The 22,169-nt window shown below is 37.0% G+C and overlaps 1 protein-coding gene and 1 long non-coding RNA gene across 9 annotated transcripts in view; both read right to left on the bottom strand.

Annotated features, from left to right (window-relative positions):
• Positions 1-4,862, bottom strand: part of LOC131603170 (uncharacterized) — a 44,983-nt gene extending 40,121 nt beyond the window's left edge. For 7 of the 8 annotated variants that reach the window (XR_009284251.1, XR_009284259.1, XR_009284253.1 and 4 more), the window contains exons 1-2: positions 4,677-4,862; positions 4,473-4,562 (exon numbers count right to left, since the gene is read on the bottom strand). This is a non-coding gene — a long non-coding RNA (uncharacterized LOC131603170). Of the gene's footprint in view, positions 1-4,472; positions 4,563-4,672 lie in introns of all 8 variants that reach the window. The other variant, XR_009284258.1, reaches the window with a different exon arrangement.
• A 2,493-nt stretch (positions 4,863-7,355) lies between these two features.
• LOC131603169 (protein PELPK1-like) lies at positions 7,356-8,003 on the bottom strand. The gene has a single exon (XM_058875442.1). It carries the CDS (start codon positions 7,949-7,951, stop codon positions 7,553-7,555), a length of 399 nt encoding a protein of 132 aa, XP_058731425.1. The 5' UTR covers positions 7,952-8,003; the 3' UTR covers positions 7,356-7,552.
• Between the last annotated feature and the right edge of the window lie 14,166 nt (positions 8,004-22,169).

Below are 22,169 nucleotides of genomic sequence, written 5' to 3'. Positions count from 1 at the left end.
CTTACCTCACAAACCTCACCTATCACTTACCCTTAGGAATCTCTTACATGTTCCTCACATCACCAAAAATCTTATGAGTGTGAGCAAATTTGCTCAAGATAATGCTGTGTTTTTTGAATTTCATCCTAAATTCTGTGTTGTCAAATCTCAGGCTACTTCTGAAGTCTTACTCAGTGGCCTTGTTGGAGATGATGGCCTCTATAAATTTCCCAATCCTGCTGCTCCTCAACTGTCCAAGTCTCTTCACACTTGTAGTACTAGCTTTAGTTCCCCTGCTATTAGCAGCTGTAATAATTCAAATTGTATGACAAATTCTGTGTCTCAATGTACTGAGCCTTTCAATAGTAATACTACCAATATTATGTCTCAATGTAATGAATCTTACAATAATAATATTACAAGTTCTTCTTTCAGTCCTTCTCTAAATTCTGCCACTACTAGCACTGTTTTATCCTCACCACACTCAAATAATTCCACTTCTATAGCAACAAATAAGTATGTTCTTTGGCATACTAGACTGGGACATCCTAATCATCATGCTCTCATTGAAGTTTTTAAACTATGTAAACAGTCTTTTCCTCTTAAACCACCTGCAGATTTGTGTCATGCATGCTGCATTGGTAAATCTCATAGATTACCATCCTCCTTGTCTGCCACTGTCTATTCTCATCCTTTTGAGCTTGTCGTGTGTGATCTTTGGGGTCCTGCCCCTATGCAATCATCAAGTGGCTATTCTTATTTTCTAACATGTGTTGATGCCTTTTCAAGGTTTGTTTGGGTTTTCCCTCTCAGACTTAAATCTGACACCATGGTTCAGTTTATTCAGTTTAAGAAAATGGTAGAACTTCAGTTCAACTGTCCCATAAAGTGTGTCCAAACTGATGGAGGTGGAGAGTTTAGGCCTCTCACCAAGTATCTCACTAATCTAGGGATTGTCCATAGGTTCACTTGTCCTCATACACATCACCAAAATGGCCTTGTTGAACGCAAGCATAGACACATTGTTGAGACTGGTCTCACTCTCCTTGCTCAATCCTCTCTTCCTTTAAAATTTTGGGATCATGCCTTTGTTACAGCTGCGTATCTTATTAACAGACTTCCCAGCCCCACCCTTGACAATGTTTCACCTTATTTCAAATTGCTTAACAAACCTCCTGATTACTCCAATCTTAAAGTCTTTGGCTGTGCTTGTTATCCTTTCCTCCGTCCCTATAACACTCATAAATTAGCCTATAGGTCTCAACAATGCATATTTCTTGGATATTCCACCTCTCATAAAGGCTACAAATGCCTTGCTTCAGATGGCCACATCTACATTTCTAAGGATGTTATTTTTCATGAAGCTAATTTTCCTTATTCCTCTCTATTCTCTCCTCCTTCCAAGTCTGCCTCTTCTTTTCTTTCTCCCAATGTTAGCTCTGTCCCTCCTGTATCTATTTCCTCTGCTAACAGTCAATCTCATCTCCCTTCATCCTCTTCCAATTCCTCTTTTACTCAGCCTGGCAGTACTAGTGTCATTCCCAGTTCTCCTTCCTCTGAGCAGTCTGATGCTCAGTCTGATAACTCCATTCAGCCCTCTGGTCAGCCTTTTTTCTCTTCCAATCAGCAACCTGTTTCATCTGTTCCCCAACCTCTCACTGCCATTCCTCCTGTCCCTTCTCCTTCTCACTCTCCAGCTCTAATTCTTTCTGACCTGGCTGAAGCCAGCACCATATCTCCTTCTTCTTCTCATAATAGTTCACCTCCAGCTGACCCTAGCCCTAGTCCTAGTTCTGCCAACACTACTCTCCCTTTTATTCATCCTCAAAACATCCATCCTATGCAAACTAGAGCCAAAAGAGGCATTACTCTCCCTAGACTTCACCCTACCCTACTGTTAGCTCACATAGAACCATCCTCTGTTGATCAGGCCCTGGCTGCTCCTAATTGGTGTCAGGCTATGAAAGAAGAGTATCAGGCACTGCTGAGAAATCAGACCTGGACTTTGGTGAAAGCTCCTGTTGGCAGGAAACCAATTGGCTGCAAGTGGGTTTTCAGAACCAAGGAAAATCCTGATGGTTCCATAAACAGGTACAAGGCCAGATTGGTGGCCAAAGGTTTTCATCAAAAGGCTGGCAGTGACTTTCAAGAAACCTTTTCCCCTGTTATCAAGCCTGTAACTGTCAGAATTGTTCTCACTATTGCAGTTACAAACAAATGGACCATTCAGCAAATTGATGTTAACAATGCTTTCCTCAATGGCATTCTTGAAGAGGAAGTATTTATGCAACAGCCTCCTGGTTTTGAAGCAGCTGACAGGACTCTAGTGTGTAAATTGAACAAGGCAATTTATGGTTTAAAACAGGCTCCTAGGGCCTGGTTTGACAAACTCAAGAGTGCTTTAGTTCAACTTGGTTTTCAAGCTAGCAGATGTGATCCTAGTCTCTTTTTGCTACATCAAGGCAAGCTTCAGATTATGATTCTGGTTTATGTTGATGACATAATCATCACAGGTAGTTCTGCTTCCTTTATTGCTTCCTTAATCAAGCATCTCAATGACAAATTCTCTCTCAAACAGCTGGGACAACTTGATTATTTCTTGGGCATTCAAGTTACTCATCTCTCCAATGGATCTCTGCTTCTCTCTCAAACCAAGTACATTACAGACTTGCTTTCCAAACTCAATATGCTGAATGCTAATAGTATGCCAACTCCCATGGTCTCCAGCAGTAAGTTATCTAAAGTTGGGTCAGCTGCTGTGGATGATCCAACCCAATTTAGGTCTGTTGTTGGTGCCTTGCAATATGCTACTTTGACTAGGCCTGAGATATCTTTTTCTGTCAACAAAGTTTGTCAATTTCTGTCTAATCCTTTAGAGGATCATTGGAAGGCTGTCAAGAGAATTTTAAGATATTTGAGTGGTACTTTACACCATGGTCTTCTCCTTCAACCTGCCTCTGTCCAGCAGCCCATGTCCTTGTTAGGATTCTGTGATGCAGATTGGGCATCAGATCCGGATGACAGGAGGTCCACTTCAGGGGCCTGTATCTACCTTGGTCCCAATGCTGTTTCATGGTGGTCCAAGAAGCAACAACTTGTTGCCAGATCCAGTGCTGAAGCAGAATATCGTAGTATGGCCCTGTTAGCTGCAGAACTTCTTTGGATTCAGTCTTTGCTCAAGGAACTCCACTGTTCCTCTCAAATGCCCAGGATCTTGTGTGATAATTTGAGCACTGTCACCCTTGCTCATAATCCTGTTCTCCACAACAGAACTAAGCATATGGAATTGGATGTTTTCTTTCTAAGGGAAAAGGTGCTCAGCAAGAATCTGTCAGTAGCTCATGTTCCAGCCCATGATCAGTGGGCGGATATTCTCACTAAGCCATTGTCTGCTGCCAAATTTGTGCCGCTTCGTTCTAAACTGCGTGTGTTGGACAAGGCTGGTTTGACAAAACCACCAGCAGTTTCTAAGGGGGACTAATAGAGTAGCTCATTATATAGTAGCTTATTATATAAATGCTTTTGTATTATCTTTCTCTTTCTTTTTGTTATGCTGAGCTGTCAGTTTGTTACAACTGCATCAGCTAGTTTGCTAGTCCTACTTTGCTATATATAGCAAAGCCCTTTGTATCGTTCAAATCATCCAATACAATGAGATTTTCTTCTCTCACTTCAATTCTCTCTCTTATACCTAATTCCATCACACTGGACATTCATAATATCAATTATATATAATTTCTCTTAACAGAAATACATAGACGAGTGTTCATATTTACATAATATCTAATATATAGGCAGGATAGATATACATATACTACAGGGTTATAGCTCTCTTCAACTATTTGAAATCCACTAAGAGTTACAAATTTCAAAAAGGAAACTAAGAAGAAACTATTTTGCTTGGATAAATCCTCACTTGAGTTCTTCATATTAGTTGCACAGTAACAATAAACTTAAATAATGAGATATAAAACCTCATTGAGAAATTCTTTAGTCAATGCTATTAGATGGCTTAAATCCATGTTTTGAACTCTATGGTACCGGTATGGTTGGGTTATAAGTTAGAACTAAGAACTCTACAGTCCAACGAGGTTTTTCTCGAGTATGACACATATCACTCCGTTCTCATGTCGAAGAGTGTTTGTATCATTCCTCCCTTATCAAAGAATGCTATGTCTTTATATGTGTCTAAATTTGATGTTAATATGTTTCCATTAAAGCATATTTATCAATTGAGATTGTAGTGAAGGTAAAATATGATTTTTCAAAGTTCTGAATTGACTCATATATAAGAAATAAACAACCCTCAAACCTATTTAGGTTTAACTAAACCGATTCACAAAGTTAACAACTGCATTTTAATTGATTCACAAAATGCTTTTCAGTTCGTGAACGGATTCAGAGAGTATAAATTAGCGAAATCATGCAGAATATCCCAGCATCTACACCAAAATGCTTCATGTTATTGAGCTAAATAAATAAAAACAACATACCTCAATGGTTTGATGCAAAAACACAGGAGACTTGTGAACAATGATTTGATCAATCTTGATCCCTTAGGGTTCATATTCAAATTTCAACACCTTAATAACAGCAAGTAATATCATCATGTATGATTTCTAAATTCTCATTGAAGAACGATTTTCCAAAACGGAAAAACCAAAAATCAAAGTAATAGGTGGGAAGAACTCACTCACATGCATCAAAAATGGGAGAATAGCTTCTCGTTGGAATCATGAGTCACAAGTTTCTTAAGCGCGTGTAACAGAGGAACGAGTTGATCTTCTCTTCTATCTTCCTCTGCAAATGGGGATGGATAATCGAAATCTCTATTTTTTTTTTAAGAGAATGTAAGTTTTAGTTCCTCGCAAAAACTTTAGAAGTCAAATTAGTCTTAAAAAAAAAGTAGTATTTATTAAATCTCTTATACTCCCTCGTCCCATTTATAAGAAAAGATTCTCTTTTTTAGATATATTAAATATAAATAATATATCTGGACAACATACTATTTAGATACATTATTTATTCAATGTATCTAAAAAGAGAATCTTTTCTTATAAATGGGACCAGAGGTAGTAAAATTTAACTGACTCTTATTAGTCCTTCTACTAATATTTTTTTCAAATCGGTTTTTTTCTTTGAACCGTGACTGGACTGCTAGCGAAAACCCATTTTACTCCTCACAAAAAAGGAAAAGTACAAATTAGTCCCTGAAAAAAAGTCCCTATTTAATTCTTTACAAAATTTAATTAAGCCATGTTAGTCCATCTTTTAATATTTTTTTAAACGGTTTTTTCTTATTTTCTTATTTTTAAACCGTGTCTGGACTATTATTTTACGACCTTTGATTTAAAATTACTTGTGAAGAAATTGTAGATAATTCATCGCAGTACCACAATGTTCTTTTCTTTTTTTTTGGGTTTCAGACTTATGGGTGGATAACTACGGTTTTTCTTGTTATGTATTCTTGTGTATTGGGTGTTATTGTTTCTATTGTTAATGATCATTTAGGAAGGTTTAGTTCTGCTGCTGTGGTGATTTAGGCTAATTTTTTACTTTTGTAAATAATACTTGTGGCGAAAATAATACACATGATATGTTGGAAAAAAACTCAGACTCTGAAGGCCATGTGCAAAGGAACTTAGGGTCTGTTTGGTAAAAATAGCGGTTGACTGATAAACTAGCTGATAGCTTATAGCTTATGACTGATGGCTGATGACTGATGACTTATAGCTTATATCGGATGATTGAGAGTGATAGCTTATAAGCTCATTGAAGTGTTTGATAAAATTAGCGGTTCAATTAACTTATAAATGTAAAATGACATAAAAGATATTTAATATATAATTATTTTATTTTAAATTAAAAAATTATAAGGGTTAAAAATGGATTTTAATTGAAATAATAAGGATAAAAAAGGAAGAAAAAGTAATAAGCTATAAGACATAAGTTAAAACGCTATTTGAAATAGCGTCTGGAAAATAAGCTATAAGCTAGTAAAATAAGCTATAAGCTCGTGATGAAAAGACCGTTACCAAACGGGTCTAAATTATCATATGAGCTTATAAGACATAAGACATAAGCTATAAGCTCGAAAATATGTCTTACCAAACAAAGTCTTAACCTCTGACCCGTACTCAATTTCTGAAAGCAGGTCTATCTTGTTAAGTCCAGTCACGATTTAAAAATAGGAAAAAATTCATTTGAAAAAAATATTAAAAGAGAGACTAACATGGCTCACTTAAATTTTGTAAGGGATTAAATAGAGATTTTTTTCTTAGGACTAATTTGGACTCTTTTTTTGTGAGGGACTAAAATGGGTCTTCATTGGCAGTCCAATCACGGTTCAAAAGTAAGAAAAAAACCGGTTTGAAAAAATATTAGTAGAGGGACTAACATGGCTCGGTTAAATTTTGTAAGAGATTTAATATAGACTTTTTTTTCTCAGGGACTAATATGATCTCTGCCGTTTTTGTGATGGACTAAAATGGACCTTCACTCTTTTTTTATTTATTTTACAAATCATCGATTCTAGTAACCACTCTAGAGTCCAGTAACAGTTACACAATTTGACTAAGAGATTTTCTTTACATACCCCTCTATGGGGAGAATCGAAGGTGAAAACCCAAAAATATCACCCCTACTTTGAAAAATTCATTTCTAAAATCATTGTTTTTCCAAATTTTTTCAGAATTCGGAAATATTTTTATACTAAATATAACAAGTATACTGTACTTTCATACAGTTTGATTTTTCTTTTATCTTTAATAATTATATAAACAGTCCTTGTTGTATTTTATATGGTCTAAGTATAAGGGTAAAAAATTTGGTGTAAAAATAACAATCTTCAACTAAAAAAGAATATAGTCTAACCAAATGGTGAATAATGACCTCCATAGGTTAGTTGTACATGTGTTCTATTGCGACGAGTCCAATAGTTTTTTTTTTTTTTTTTTTATAACAAATTGTTAAGAATAAACTAGATTACTTTTTCTCTAATATATATTTTTCTCTAGAACAAATATTAATGCTATGTTTGGTTTCGCAATGAGTTTTAGAGAATCACGATAAAAAATTATGTTTATTCAAAAACAATCTTTTGTAGTTTCACTAAATCACGGCTGGAACATGTCTTAGATGTGCGTTTGATGGCAGAAAAGTCAAACCAAACAAATACTAAACTATTTTTTCAAATTTAAGTGTGAGATGATACAATGGTTAAACTTAAACATTGCTCTTTTTTTACTCAAATAAATAAACAATCGTCTTGTTTCTTCCTCATTATGAAATCATGAAAATATAATAAAATTAAGAAATCAAATTAAAAGAAGAAAGACATCATTACAATTGTATCTAAATGTGTAATTCAACGAGAATAATACAAATATAAATATAAAAATAGAAACAATAGTGACACACTGGTAAGTAGAACGAAAGAAAAAATACAGACTTTCATACACCATACAATCCAATAAATATAGCAATATCATTACAACCTCGAACAATTTAATCACACACGATAAAGAAATGATGCAATGTCTATTGCACGCAAAGATAACAAGCGAAGAAGTGTTTAAGGATTCGAGGTTGAAGAAGGTGGTGGGGAGAGAAATGGGATGGAAGGGAAAGTGGTTGGGATTGAGGTGGGAATGTTGGGAAGTGAAGTGACTGATGGCAATGGTGGAATGTTGAGAGATGGAATATTTGTAGGAAAGGTAGGAAGTGGTGACATAGTGAGTTTAGGAAGAGATGGAATGGTAGTTGGCACTGGCAATGGTGGAAAACTTACTTGAGGCAATGTTGGAATTGAAGGCAAAGGTGGCAATGTTGTTGTTGGTTTTGGTAAAGTGGGAATGTTAGGCAAATTAGGCTGTTGTGAGGTTGTTTGCAAAAGATGGCGGGCTTCTAGGCACATGCTTGACATTGTCACAACAACAAGTAAAGTTGTGATGTAGGATTTGATTGAGGCCATTGATAACTTGATTAATTTTATAGGACTTTGTGGAGTATTTCTGAAATGAGAGAAGTTGGTTTGGGATTTAATGAGTAGTAAAGGGATAGTTAATGATCTTATATAGAGTAAGAGATATTTGGAGGAAGGGTATTTGTTAGAACCATTTAGAGCTTTTTCAATCTTATGTTAGTTCAACTTCCTAAGTTCCACTTTGACTAAGGCATTTGGTGGTTGGCCTAGTAGATTACTTATATATATAATTCGAATATATGATATTTTTACGAATTTGGCGACCAAGAAAAAAATGTAGTTGCAAACACTTTGTTTTTTTTTTTTTTGAAAAGCAAAAGAAAACTATATTATTTCAGGGCATAAGCCATGCCAAAGCTCACAACATGATCCATATCAGTAGCTTTAGCTACACCAGTACAGGGCTAACAAAACAAAAAAAACCATATCCCCCTTTACCTAACTTGTATCAAAACCAAGACAGCAATACTAGTTACACCATTGCATGTATAAAGACAAAACCAGTCACATCCTTTTCTAGATTAAGACAATCCTACACTTCTATTTTTCAATCTCATTACCACTGAGATGGATTTACAAACATCCCTAAATCCATTAAGATTCAGAGGTCTCCATACATAAGTAGAAGCCTGCATCTATAGACTACCAGCACTGCCAAACTAAAGCCGGAACAGCAGTCGAATACGTATGCCACAGCAGTAACAACACAACTCCATACCACCAGTTAGATCACTTCTTGCTAAAATATGACAACATTTCAAAACTGTAAAAACAGACATATTTTCTGGCAGCCAACAGCGACCTCTCCTCACGAGCTCAAAGCCTGTGTCACTTAATTCTCCATCCCAGACATTCTTTTGGTTTTGTCACCCATTGATGAACATCGTAAGAAAATCCATTTAGATTTGCTTTTAGCCATTGCCACGACAAAACCTGTATACCTTCAATTAGACTGTTTTTTCTGTTTTCCCCGTTACCGAATATCATCTCGTTTTGCCTCTTCCAGATAGACCAGATGCTCGCATACCATATGACTGAGAATCTTTCTTGTTGGACTCTTCCTCCCTTGCTAATACCTGTAAATTGGATAAAATTCTGCATAGCGGAATTATGTAAAACAAAAGTAATGTCGAGCCATCTTAGGACCTCGCTCCATGAATCCTGGGCTAGCGGACATTCGAAGAAAATATGGGCAGTATTTTCCTCTACACCACAGCCGTACGGACATGAATTTTGAGATGCTACTAGGATGCCTCTTTTTACTAAATTGTCTTTGGTAGGAATTCTGTTGCGCCAAATTCTCCACACCAAAACCGAAACTTTTAACGGTACCAATTTGTTCCACGCCATCGCCAACTCCCTATCCTCCTCACCAACAGTATTTACCCCTTTCATGATCTCATAATATGCATCTTTGACATTGTACCCATTCTTATACCAACTCCATTGATCTCTAGAGTTAATTGTCAAAGAGATACTTTGGATCCACATTCTCATTTCCTCCTCTAACCTTACCTTCCCTTCATCTAGAATTTGGCTCCATCTTCCGTTCCATATCAGCTTTCCATTTACATCTTCTGTTAAATCACCCAGCCTATGATCCTTATCCAAAGCCAGCATATACAGCTCCGGATACATACTCTTCATGCTTTTTCCATCCGCCCACGGATCTTCCCAAATTGATGTCTCCATCCCATCTCCTACTTTTCTGGATAGCCTATTATCAAACCAACCATTCTCATATTTTCCCACCTTCCTATCCACATCAGACAGATCTCTCCACCACAGAGATTTAAATCTCACATTCTTGGTCCCTCTAACTCCATCACCTCCGTATTTACATTTTAAAACCTTAACCCAAAGCGAGTTCTTTTCCGTCAAAAATCTCCATTTCCATTTTCCCACCAGGGCTAAGTTGAATGCCTTAATATCCTTTATTCCCAGTCCCCCCTCTTCCTTCCTTTTGCATACCATATCCCATTTCACCCAATTTACTTTCTTTGTCTCTACCCCACCACCCCATAGGAAATTCTTGAACATGGATTCCAATTTGACTATGACACCGTTTGGCGCTTTGAAGAACGATAGGTAGTATACCGGTAGCGCAAACAACACAGATTTCAACAGAATAATTCTACCTCCGATAGAGAGATGTTTATTGTTCCATGACGCTAATCTACGTCTTACTGTATCTATCACAGGTTGCCAAATTCCTTCCCGTCTATGATTCCCACCGACATAAATCCCTAGATATTTGAAAGGAGTTCCCCCAGTCCTGCAATGTAGTACAGACGCAGCCTCCTCCAACCATCCATCTTGAATGTTCACTCCGATTAGGGAGCTCTTATGAAAATTAACCTTCAGCCCCGACACTAGTTCGTACAATTGAAGTGTTGCTTTAATTGCCCAAACATTACTCCAACTTTTCTTTCCCACTATGATAATATCGTCAGCATATTGAATATGTGAGATTATCACTTCCCCACCTCCAACCACATATCCTTCAAAAAGCCCCTTTTTCATACTTTTTTCCATCATAAGGTTGAATCCTTCTGCCACCAACAAGAATAGGAATGGAGACAACGGGTCCCCTTGCCTTAGTCCCCTACCCATCGAGAATTCTTTAGTTGGACTTCCATTCACCAGCACCGATACTGTGGCTGAATGAAGACATTCCATAATCCACTTTCTCCACTTACAGCAAAAACCTGTCCTCTCCATCATAAAGTCGAGAAATTTCCAATCTACCGAGTCATATGCCTTCTCAAAATCTACTTTGAATATAAGAGCTTCCTTTTTCCTTCTTTTAGCTTCGTCTACTAACTCGTTCGCAATAAGAATACCGTCGCCTATCTGTCTCCCTTCTAGAAATGCGAATTGAGATTCTGATATGACTTTGTGTAACACTTTCTTCAACCTGTTTGTGAGCAATTTTGCTAATACCTTGTACATACATCCGATTAACGATATTGGTCGGAACTCTTTCAACTTTGTAGGATTCTCCACTTTAGGTATCAAGGTTATAAAGGAGCAATTGGAACCTTTCACCAATTTACCATTGGAGTGAAATTCTGTGATAAACCGAACGAAATCTCCCTTGATTACCTCCCAAAATTCTTTGATAAATTCAAAGTTTATGCCATCCGGACCTGGACTCTTTGAACTTTCGCACTCCCATACTGATTTTTTAATCTCTTCCTCTGTGAATTCAGCCACTAAACCATCATTATCTATCTCATCAATTTTCTTGAACTCGAAGTCTCCTAGTGTTGGCCTAACACCCTTCATTCCTTTGAACCCTTCCGAGAAATAATTAAGAACTTCCTGCTTAATCTCTTGTACACCTGTTATTTTCCCGTTTTCATTCTCAATACAGTTTAGCTCATTAAACTTCCTCCTATTTGTCACACATCTATGGAAAAAATTTGAATTCGCATCTCCCTCCTTTAGCCATCTCATCCGAGCCTTTTGCCACATGATGCTTGTCTTCATCTTTGATGTTACAAACAGTTTAGCCGAAGCCTCCCTTTTTGACATAATCTCTTCGTTGGACAGATCTGCTTGTTCGCTCTTTATCTCTAAAGCATTCACCTTCCTTTTTTCTTCTTCAATTATTCCATCTAAGTTTTTCATATGCTTCAAACTCCAATCCTTGATGTGACCTTTAATCAATTTGAGTTTCTCTTTTAGAACAAATCCGCCCCACCCGTGGACCTCCATTGAATTCCAGGTTTCCTCAACATACTTGTGATAACCTTCTAATTCCCTCCAACAATTGAATAGACGGAACGGTTTCGGTCCCCAATTTATCTCTTTCTCGGTGATCATTATCGGACAATGATCTGAGAGGCCTTTATCTAAGCATTTTTGGGAGACATTCGGCCATTGCAAAATCCAGTTTTCAGATAGTAAAAATCTGTCGATTCGGCTCATCGATGTTCCCTCCAAGTTAGACCATGTGAAGCGTCTACCCTTTAAAGGAAGATCCACAAGATCTGCTTCTAGAATAAAATCCTCAAAGTCTGACATTTCTTCTCTTCTTTGAAATAATCCAATCCCCTTTCTTTCGACTTCTACACGTATCGCGTTAAAGTCTCCGAACACGCACCATCTCGCTTCTGGTTTTGATCTTATTAAGTCGCTGAGATCTTTCCATAACCTTTTCTTGCCGTTAGTTTCACATGGAGCGTATACATTTATTATATTCACGGCAACATCATCCACCCCCCATTTTCCTTCTACTCCTATGAAAAATTCACCATGAATTTCACCTGTTTTCTTGAAAGACTTTGTGCTCCAAATCAACAGAAGTCCCCCAGATCTTCCTACAGCCTCCTTACACATAAATCCACACTCTTCCTGACCCCACATATAAACACACATTTTCCTCTCTACCTCACTCATTTTAGTCTCTTGGATACCTATTAAATCTGGTCTATTTTGTTGAATAACTTGATGAATCTCTTTCTTCTTTACCTGTCCTCCTAGCCCCCTAATATTGTAGCTAACGATATTCATGATTAATATAATATCCTCCTTCTTCTCTTCCAACACCCCTACTTATTCTTTCTTCCTCCTTTCTCTCCCTACTCCAGATTTCCTCGACATCTCCTTATCTCTATCTTCATTAGCTGCTATCCTTTCTACTATTCCTTCATCTCCCCCATTATTGAGCACCCCTAACACCTTACCAAAGTCCCAAATTCCCTTTGACACTAACTTAGTTTCTCCATGAGCAACTGTCCAAGATTTTATCTCAGTTCCCAAGAAATTACACTTTGTAATATCTAAGAGTTGGTAATCTTATTTGGGTTCACCCTTAATTAAGAGCTAAAATCTTAATACATTTTTCCATTCCGTGAAATGCATTATTAACCATTAAAGATAATTATGTTTAATAATATTAATGAAAAGTATGTTTGAGGTTTATTTTTAGCGACCGTGAGACTTATTAAGCCAAAATCATTTTACAATTTATTTTTATGTAATTATGAGAAAAAAATTATTTTTATGAATAAAATTATTTTTAGAAACTGAATCTTTAATGTCTATTAGAAAAATGAAAAACTAATAGAAAAATATTAATATTCAATTTAAAAATTCGATTTTTTTTTTACAAAATTGGTTTTAAATTAAAAGTCTATTATAAATTTAAAATCTATAACCAATTATAAAACGTTGTTATGCATATAACTGATTTTATAATAAGTTTTGTAAAAATAAAATCATTTAGATTGATTATAATAATCAGTTATGATAAAAGTTATAAAATGGTTATGGATTGGATATATGAAAAAACAAACCATTAAGGCATGAACATCCCTACGTGAAAGTTTTTTTTTTGATATTAGGGAGGGCCAAGGCCCAAGAAGAAAAACTACAAAGAAGAAATTCTAGGACTAGCTACACAACTACTATCCTTCTCCAAATCAGATAACAACCAAGGAGGAGGATGCCTATAAAAAATAGTATCACCTCTCAATTTCTTTCCCTCGCGAGCAAGCAAGTTTGCACAGCTATTAGCCTCTCTATAAATATGCTTAATTTCCACCGCTTCAAAAAGAGAGAGACTTCTAACAATATTAGACACTAAACTCTCCACCATCTTGTTCTTGTTTCGCTTATGCATCTCAATGCAACCAACAGCTCTTAAAGCATCAGATTCTATCTCCACTTTTAGATAACCGAGCTCAAGCACCAACTTGATGCCTAGAAAAACACTCCAAAGTTCAGCCATTAAAGGGCTGCAAGAACCAATGCAGTTGGAGAATCCGCCAATCCACTTACCATGGCTATCCCTGATAATACCACCACTTCCAGCTAGCCCATTCTGGTCATGCGCACCATCTGTATTCAGTTTCACAAAATCATGTTTTGGAGGACACCAATGAACAAGCTTAACAATATGATTTCTCTCCATGATCATGTTTTTGTTGACCATAGCCTTCTTGTATTGATTAACCTTCTCCATAATCACTGCTGTCGCACAAATTGGCCTATTAAATGTGGCATCATGCTTTTCCTTGTTCCTCCATTGCCAAAACGTGTGGCATGCAATCGCCCAAATATCTCCCCAATCGTTGCTGCCATGAATATCACTAATGATATTCATCTTTATCCAGTCGTGCCAGCCTGCAATAAAGAAGTTAGATTTAATAGAACTAGGAACTATGCAGTTCCAAACACCTTTCACAGTGATACAATCTCGCAGAACATGAAGAGAAGTATCCTGCGCAGCACCACATACGAAACAACCATCCAATCCGAAGCCTGACATACTAATACGATTCTGCGTGAGCAAACGATCGTGTTGGAGGATCCACACAAAAGATCTAACTCGCTCAGGGACATTCAGCTTCCAAATTGTATTCCATATCTTGCTATCCTCAATTTCATCATTCTGATCCAGGAACTCATAGAGCTGGTTAATATTGACATTGCCTTCTTCATCAGTGGTGAATACAAGCTTATCCCTCCCATTATCACTTGAGGGAGGAGCAATGGCCGCAATCTTCAGCTTTAAGTCATTTGGAATCCAATTGAGAAGGTTCCAATTCCATCCACCCGCTTCGTTAACTAAATCTGCCACTCTCAGATTGCTCGCACCTTCAGGAATATTGAGATTCAGATCAGCCACACGAATGCCTCTCTCAATCCAGATATTCTCCCAAGGATTGGTATCAACTCCATTGCCAATCCGCCACACACTCAGCTTGGCCAGCCCTTGCGATGCTTTCACTATATCTTTCCATAAACAAGAGTCGGACGCCTTCGCTTGGAGATAGTCGACGTTAAGCACCACATTATATTTCTTCTGCAAGATTTGGCACCATAAGTCATCATCACCATTTAAAATTTTGCATCCCAGCTTCATCATACAAGCAGTATTCATGCGCCTAAGATCTCTCAAGCCAAGCCCTCCATCACTTTTAGCTTTTGTAACATTATCCCAGCTTACCGCGTGATATTTCCTATTCGAATCAGAGTCACCCCAAATAAAGCTCCTTTGGATTTTCTGAATTTCATAAATGCAAGCTTTCGGAATAAGATTTGTCATCATAGGGTAAGTAGGAATAGCTTCAATAACACTCTTGGCGAGAGTTACTCGACCAGCAAAGGAGAGATTACGAGCTTTCCAACCTGCCAGTTTGTGAGCCACCTGATCAACAACGTATTGATAGTCCTGTTTTCTATTAGCTTTCCCTTTGAGAGGAATACCAAGGTACTTGCCGAAGCTCTGCGTTTCTCTAAATCCAGAAATATGAATTAGATGGTTTCTAATGCGGCGAGGGACATTATCACTGAAAAGAATACTAGATTTCTCAGCGCTAATCTCCTGGCCCGACATTAAGCAAAAGGACTCAAGGGTAGCCTTCACACAATTAAGTTGCGCTTCATTTGCTTCCCCAAAAATCAATAAATCGTCCGCAAACATCAAGTGCGAAATAGAAACTCCATTTCTCCCAAGTTGAAACGGTTTCCAATGTTTCTCATTAATCTCATGCTCTATCAAATGAGATAACTTGTCCATACAAAGAACAAACAGGTAAGGTGACATAGGATCACCTTGACGAATTCCGCGTTGCGGTCTGAAAAAATCATTCTTGTTACCGTTCCAATTAATATTCGTCTCCACACTAGTCACGCCATGCATGATAACATTAGCAATGTTATTTGGAAGTTCTATCTCCTCCAAAATCCTCCATAAAAACTCCCAACTTAATTTATCATAAGCTTTTGATAAATCAATTTTAATGGCAAAATACCCTTTCTTGCCTTTCTTCTTCTGCATAGAATGCATTATCTCTTTGGCAATGATGATGTTCTCGTGGATGGATCTCCCGGGAACAAAACCGGTTTGCAACGGGGAGATAATATGAGACATAAGCGGTCTAAGCCTTGCAACAATCACCTTACTAATAATCTTATAATTGGTATTGCAGAGAGAAATAGGTCTGAACTGAACCACACTCGTTGGGTGATCCACTTTCGGAATGAGACAAATATCGGTTTTATTAAAGTCAGACATACTACTAGGATTCTTCCAAGTATCTTTCACAAACTGAATTAGCTCCGCTCCCACTGTATTCCATGCTTTCTGGTAGAATCCGGCTGGAAACCCATCTGGCCCTGGGGCTTTCCAAGGCTTCATGGAGAAAAGAGCTGTCTTAACCTCATCTTCACTAACATCCACACTCAGCATATTCATATCTGTTTGGTCCAGGCGAGGAAAACTGATAGCAGATTGACTCCAATTGCACAAGCCTTGAGATCTAGTAAAAAGCTTCTTATAAAACTTAGTAACATGCTGTTTCAAACTATCATGCTCACTAATCCACGTTCCATCCTCATCCTTGAGAGTTATAATTTTGTTCTTCCTCCTCCTAGCCAAAGTTTTCATATGATAATACTTTGTATTACGGTCGCCATCTGCCAACCACATCGTTCGAGAACGTTGAAACCACATCATTTCCTCTTTATTCAGAATGTCACTAAGCTCCTTCTGCAGCTGCTTTTCCAGCTTCCTCATACCCCCGTAATTATCTCTCATTTGCAGCTTTCTTTGGACTCCATCTAACCTTCTTAAAACTAGCCTCTTCATTCTTCTGATTTGATCAAAAGATTCAAATTTCCACTTATCAATACCAATCACAATACTATTAAGATTAGACATCAGAGGCTGCTCCTTCTTCCACACTTCTTTCAGCATCTTTTCGTACGTATCATGCATGAGCCATGCAGACTCAAATCTGAACGGCCGCTTCTGATACACACGGTTCTCCTCATGCAGATTTATGAGAATAGGGTGATGGTCGGAGAACTCCACCCTCACCAACACTTGCACGTAAGCATTAGGAAATAGGAACTTCCACTCGTCATTGCTCAAGGCTCTATCAAGTTTTTCGTAAATTCGTTGCCCCCCATGGAATATTGGACCTCTCCAAGTAAATTTTGGCCCTCGCGTATCAAAGTTGCTGATATTGCAGGCTTCAATTCTATCCCTCATTCTATGGCAACGTTGAATAGAAGCTGGTAATCCACCCTTCTTGTCATTTACATTATCAATGTCATTAAAATCACCGGCAATCATCCATCCTCCTGTAACATTTTGCGCAATGTTTATCAAACTATCCCATAATAACTTCTTACAGTTATCGTTAGGGCTCGCATAGACAGCCGTTAACCACCAATCATCCACGTATTCCATGCAAACTTTGGCATGAATAAATTGGCTATTAATGTCATGCACATGCAGTTGAACATTATTAGACTTCCATGCTAACACAATACCACCAGCAAATCCTCTATTATCAGAGCTCTTCATCATGTCAAAACCAAGTTTCATCATCGTCTTCTTAAGTTTTAGCGGATCACATCTAGTCTCCATGATCACCAATATGCTAGGGTTATACATATCAAGATATTGTTTGCAGTATCTGAAAAAAGCTTTATTAGCTGCTCCTCTACAATTCCAACACATGATTCTTTTATTTGGACACATCATAAAGACAAAAGTACAGAATGGGGCCTCCAACAATCAAGGAGTTTCCTTCACTACTTCGACATTCTCTTCCACTAAAGCGGAAGCATTTGTTCCACTATCTTCTAAATGCTCTTCAGACTGTTTCATTAGTTGAGTTTCTCTCATTGGGTAAGAAAAACTACTGAGTCTGGCTCCTTCTAAATCAGGTGGTTCATCTACCTCAATATCTCCTTCCTTCGCACCAAGGTCCTCCATCTCTGCTGTGTTGTGAGCAATGGTATACTTCTTCTTTAATACATCATTCTCCTCTTCACATGTTTCCTTTGTGTTCCTTCTGACTAAACTAAAGAGATCATATGTCTCTGTCTCTTTTATATCCCCTGGTTTGAATCTAACAAACATATCCTCCACACCTGATTTACTGATTCCTCCTGTTTTCTCCTTTAATTGTATACCTCCACGTGTTGCCAAAGAAAGATTTTTATTTTTAATTCTCGGTTTATTCTTCTTCGAACCTAGCCTTTGACCAATCGCAAATGTTTCTGACTCCTGGGCCCCAGCATTAATCTCCAAACTCATGAGGGAATCAAGTATTTTCTCTTTATTTTTTTCCTTCGTACTCTCCACGTCAGCACCATCATTATTCTTATTTATTTCTTCTATATTTGGAACCTTGGCCATAATGGGGTTTTCATGCACCTTCATTATGGTCCCATCATTATCCATACTGAGATTATTCTTGTCTTGATTAGTAATAAAACCAGCATTATCTTCATTATCCTCATTTTCCAAAATTAGAAAACGGGATCCCCCAGCATTAAACTTCCCATTAAAGTTCGTCGGAGTTGTGTTTTTCCGGCCATCCGCCGGTTTCTTCCCTTTTCTTTGTTTCTGAACAATTTTCCAAGGGCCATTTTCCACCTCATGCTCTCTATGACCGCCTCCATCTCCTGTAGTTTCCTTCCCTCCATGTCTCTCTCCATTACTACTTTCTCCTGACAAATTCTTCCCTTTGCTATTGACCGAGCAGCTTTCTTTGTAATGACCGTACCGACCACAAACAAGACAAAGTAAGTGGAGACCTTCATATTCAATCTTGTAGCAGCTTCCTTGGATCCTCAACATAGCAAGGAGCGGTTTCGCCAGGTTCACCGTAACACAGATACGCGCATACTTGCCCCTCTCCTGCTTCGTTGTTGTCTTATCAACCTTCACCGTCCTACCAATACGATTACCAAAACATGTTAATGCCCTAGCATCATAGTACTCTATTGGTAATCCGGCAATTCTAACCCACACCGCCACTTCGTTAATGGATTCAATTTCCGGTTGGAAATTCGGCCTCCATTCTTTAACCGTCAGATAGTGATCGTAAATGAACCACGGCCCATTAAGCATTGCCGCCTTCTTATCATCTTCATGCGAGAACGCCACAAGAAAGTAGTCATTGCTCAGATCAATGATACTAATGATGCCTTTACGTACCCACATCTGGTTTAGTCTGTTCTCGAGAGCCTTATATCCAATTTTCTTCCCTAACAGTTTGACTATCACACCTCTCTTCCATGGTCTTTGAATTCTCTTCTCCTCCTTCTCCGAGAAAACAAAGTTAGGGCATTCATATCCACCTATCAGCTCTTCCTCCACCCTGATTTCCCCATACTCTTCCTCATTAACTCCCTTGCCTTCCTGCTCCATCTCAGAATCATCCTCCATAACGTCTCCACTATTCCCTGCCATGATATCTCTGAACGAGATGCCTTTTTCAACCAGTTGGCCCACCCCTTCTTTGACTTTTTTGGTGCTTCGTTCATGGAGATCCAGTTCCGCCGTACTCTTTTCCACGCTTGTCGGATTAGTATTGCCTGTTGCCGTTGCATGAGAACTCACAAACCCTAGCAGAGGATTGGAGTCCATCGCAAAAAATTCCCTACGTGAAAGTTGTTTTGATATTTTCATATTTTATTTTTGAAATTTAATTAAACCCAACTTTTAGGACATCGATTTTATGTAATTCAGAATTGAACAACCAAAATTCGAATAAAGCAATTATATAGACGATATCTTAATTCATCTCATAATACTCTTAAGTATTTAGTGCAATTTCATTATGTTTTCTATTTTCGGAGATACATATCATAAAGCACATTTTTTTGTCCAAATTTAATTTTTTTCAGAGTTATATTTACGGAAGTAGTTTAAACTAGTGAATGTTGAAGGAAATTTTAAAATAATTCAGTTAGGAAAAGGTTTCGTATATACATTTACGGAACAAATGAACCTTAAATAAAAAAGAATGTTTTTGAAGATACACCTTTAAAAACAAATAATCTTTTTAAAACGCATATGCGAGAATCCCAAATGGTGAGATGGGATGAGTGTTTCTCATTATATATGGCTAAAGTTATTTTTTGGCCTTTTAAATATCGTTGTTTTTGCGAGATTGGCTTCCCTTTTCTAAACTATTTTTTTTCTCTTAAAGTTTTCATTCTTTATAATTCGGTAAACCACATCCATAACTAGTAAATCACCCGTACTGCCGCACGAGTACATTTATTTGATATTATATATATATATATATATATATATATATATATATATATATATATATAATTTGTTTAGATATTTATAATATTAAATGATAAATATAATTGTATAAAAAATAATGATATTCATGCATTTGCATAGGTTAAAATAATTTTGTATGGTGGTTTTATACTCAAATGCATATTGAAAGCAATATTTATAAAAAGAATTGCGTGAATTTAACTAACCGTGTTCCGTTACAAATTTATTTATCATGATATAGATTTTATTTAAATAAACATGTAGATATTTTATTGATAGTGCCCGTGAGAAAAATAAAAATTTTGACATTTGAAAATAAGAATTTTGTGTCTCAAATAAAAACAATTGTTAAATAAAATATGTATTTTGCTGATAGTTTTCAGTGAGAAAATAGAAATATTGACATTTGAAAATATTTTTTTTAATAATTATGAATAATTTTGACATTTGAAAATAATATTTTTTAATAATTATGTTAATTCAATTTATTAATTAATTTATGTTTAAAAAATAAAAAAGAAAAAGAAAATTGAGAGAGAATATTAAAATGAAAGTGAAAATATTGGAGAGAGAAAAAGAAAATGATAATTTGAAAAGTGAAAGATTGGGGACATGTGTTGCATTTTGGTTTGTTTGGAAGTTGAATAAAATGGTTGGATTATGAAAAGACAATTTAGTCTTTTTTGCTTTGTAAATTGTTGGAACAAAAAGGGTAATTTGGGTAGAATGATGGACTTATTTTTTAATAGCTTGATAGTAGATAGATTTATGTTGAGGTGGCATTATTTATTGACATGGTACACAATTTCGGAGAACACACTCGAACAATAACGTCCCTTCTAATATTGGTCAAGAAACCAGTCATTAACAAGACACTTATTCACAAAGACACTTAACATTTCATCTAAAAAATTATGTGTGCAACACTTCAAATTGTTCAAAGAAAAATTATGTGTGCAACACTTCAAACTGCTCAAGGAAATTATCATATACTTTCTATCTAATTTCTTCTATTCACTCTTTTAAATATTTGTCTTCTTTTTACATATTATTTAGTACTTTAGTCACAAGATTCATATATTACAACTGTGAGATATTGGATCGAACTCTAGTATGGTCGAAGGATAGTTTCTTGGTTCGACAGGATTAAGCATGAAGTCGAAGGTTGTTCACATGCTTGTGTCGAAGATGCTAGGGTTGTTAGCATGTTAAATTAGGTTTAGTGTTTAAACCCTAATTTGTTAAGTGAGCTTGTTTATTAAGTTGGCTTGTGTAATGGGCCTTGTGGAAAAGCCTATTAGTTAGTATGTTAGGTTTTATTATAAATAGCATACTAGTCTCTCATCATTGCTAAGCTGCAAATCCTAATTTAGGGTGAGAGAGGTTATTTGTTATTCTTGTAAACTTGTAATCTTGCTTTAAGAGAAAGTAAAAGAATAGCAGTTATAACCAATTCTTGTGTTCTTCTTTTCTTCCCTAATTCCCTATTATATTTTGTTCTTGACATCGTTTTTCACAACAAATTGGTGCGGTGAGTGTGGAGAAGATGTCGTCAACAAAGTATGAGATTGAAAAATTTACTGGAGTGAATGATTTCGATCTGTGGCGCTTGAAGATGAAAGCCCTACTGGTTCAGCAGGGTTGTTTGGAAGCGTTGAAGGGAGAGGCAGCCATGAATGATGCATTAACGGCAGCGGAGAAAACGACTATGATCGAGAAGGCACACATCATAATTTTGTTGAGACTTGGTGATAAGGTTCTCAGACAGGTATCAAAGGAGACGACGACATCAAGGTTATGGGCGAAACTTGAAAGTTTGTATATGAGCAAATCGCTGGTAAACCGACTCTACCTGAAGCAGGCTTTGTATTCATTCAAGATGGTTGAAGACAAAGTGTTGGCTGAGCAGTTGGATATGTTCAACAAGCTGATTCTTGATCTTGAAAATATCGATGTAAAGATCGATGATGAAGATCAAGCGTTGTTACTATTGTGCGCTTTGCCTCGATCACATGCTCACTTCAAAGAAACTCTCCTGTATGGAAGGGAGTCCCTGACCTTTGAAGAAGTTCAATCAGCCTTATAAAGACTTGTTCGATGAATTATGTGATCAAGATGGTGGATCAGTATTGCTGGGAAACAACAAGGCTTGCA

Source organism: Vicia villosa, linkage group LG5 (genome assembly GCF_029867415.1).
Source record: "Vicia villosa cultivar HV-30 ecotype Madison, WI linkage group LG5, Vvil1.0, whole genome shotgun sequence".
Taxonomy (NCBI): Eukaryota; Viridiplantae; Streptophyta; class Magnoliopsida; order Fabales; family Fabaceae; genus Vicia; species Vicia villosa.
This window is presented reverse-complemented; position numbering and strand designations above follow the sequence as displayed.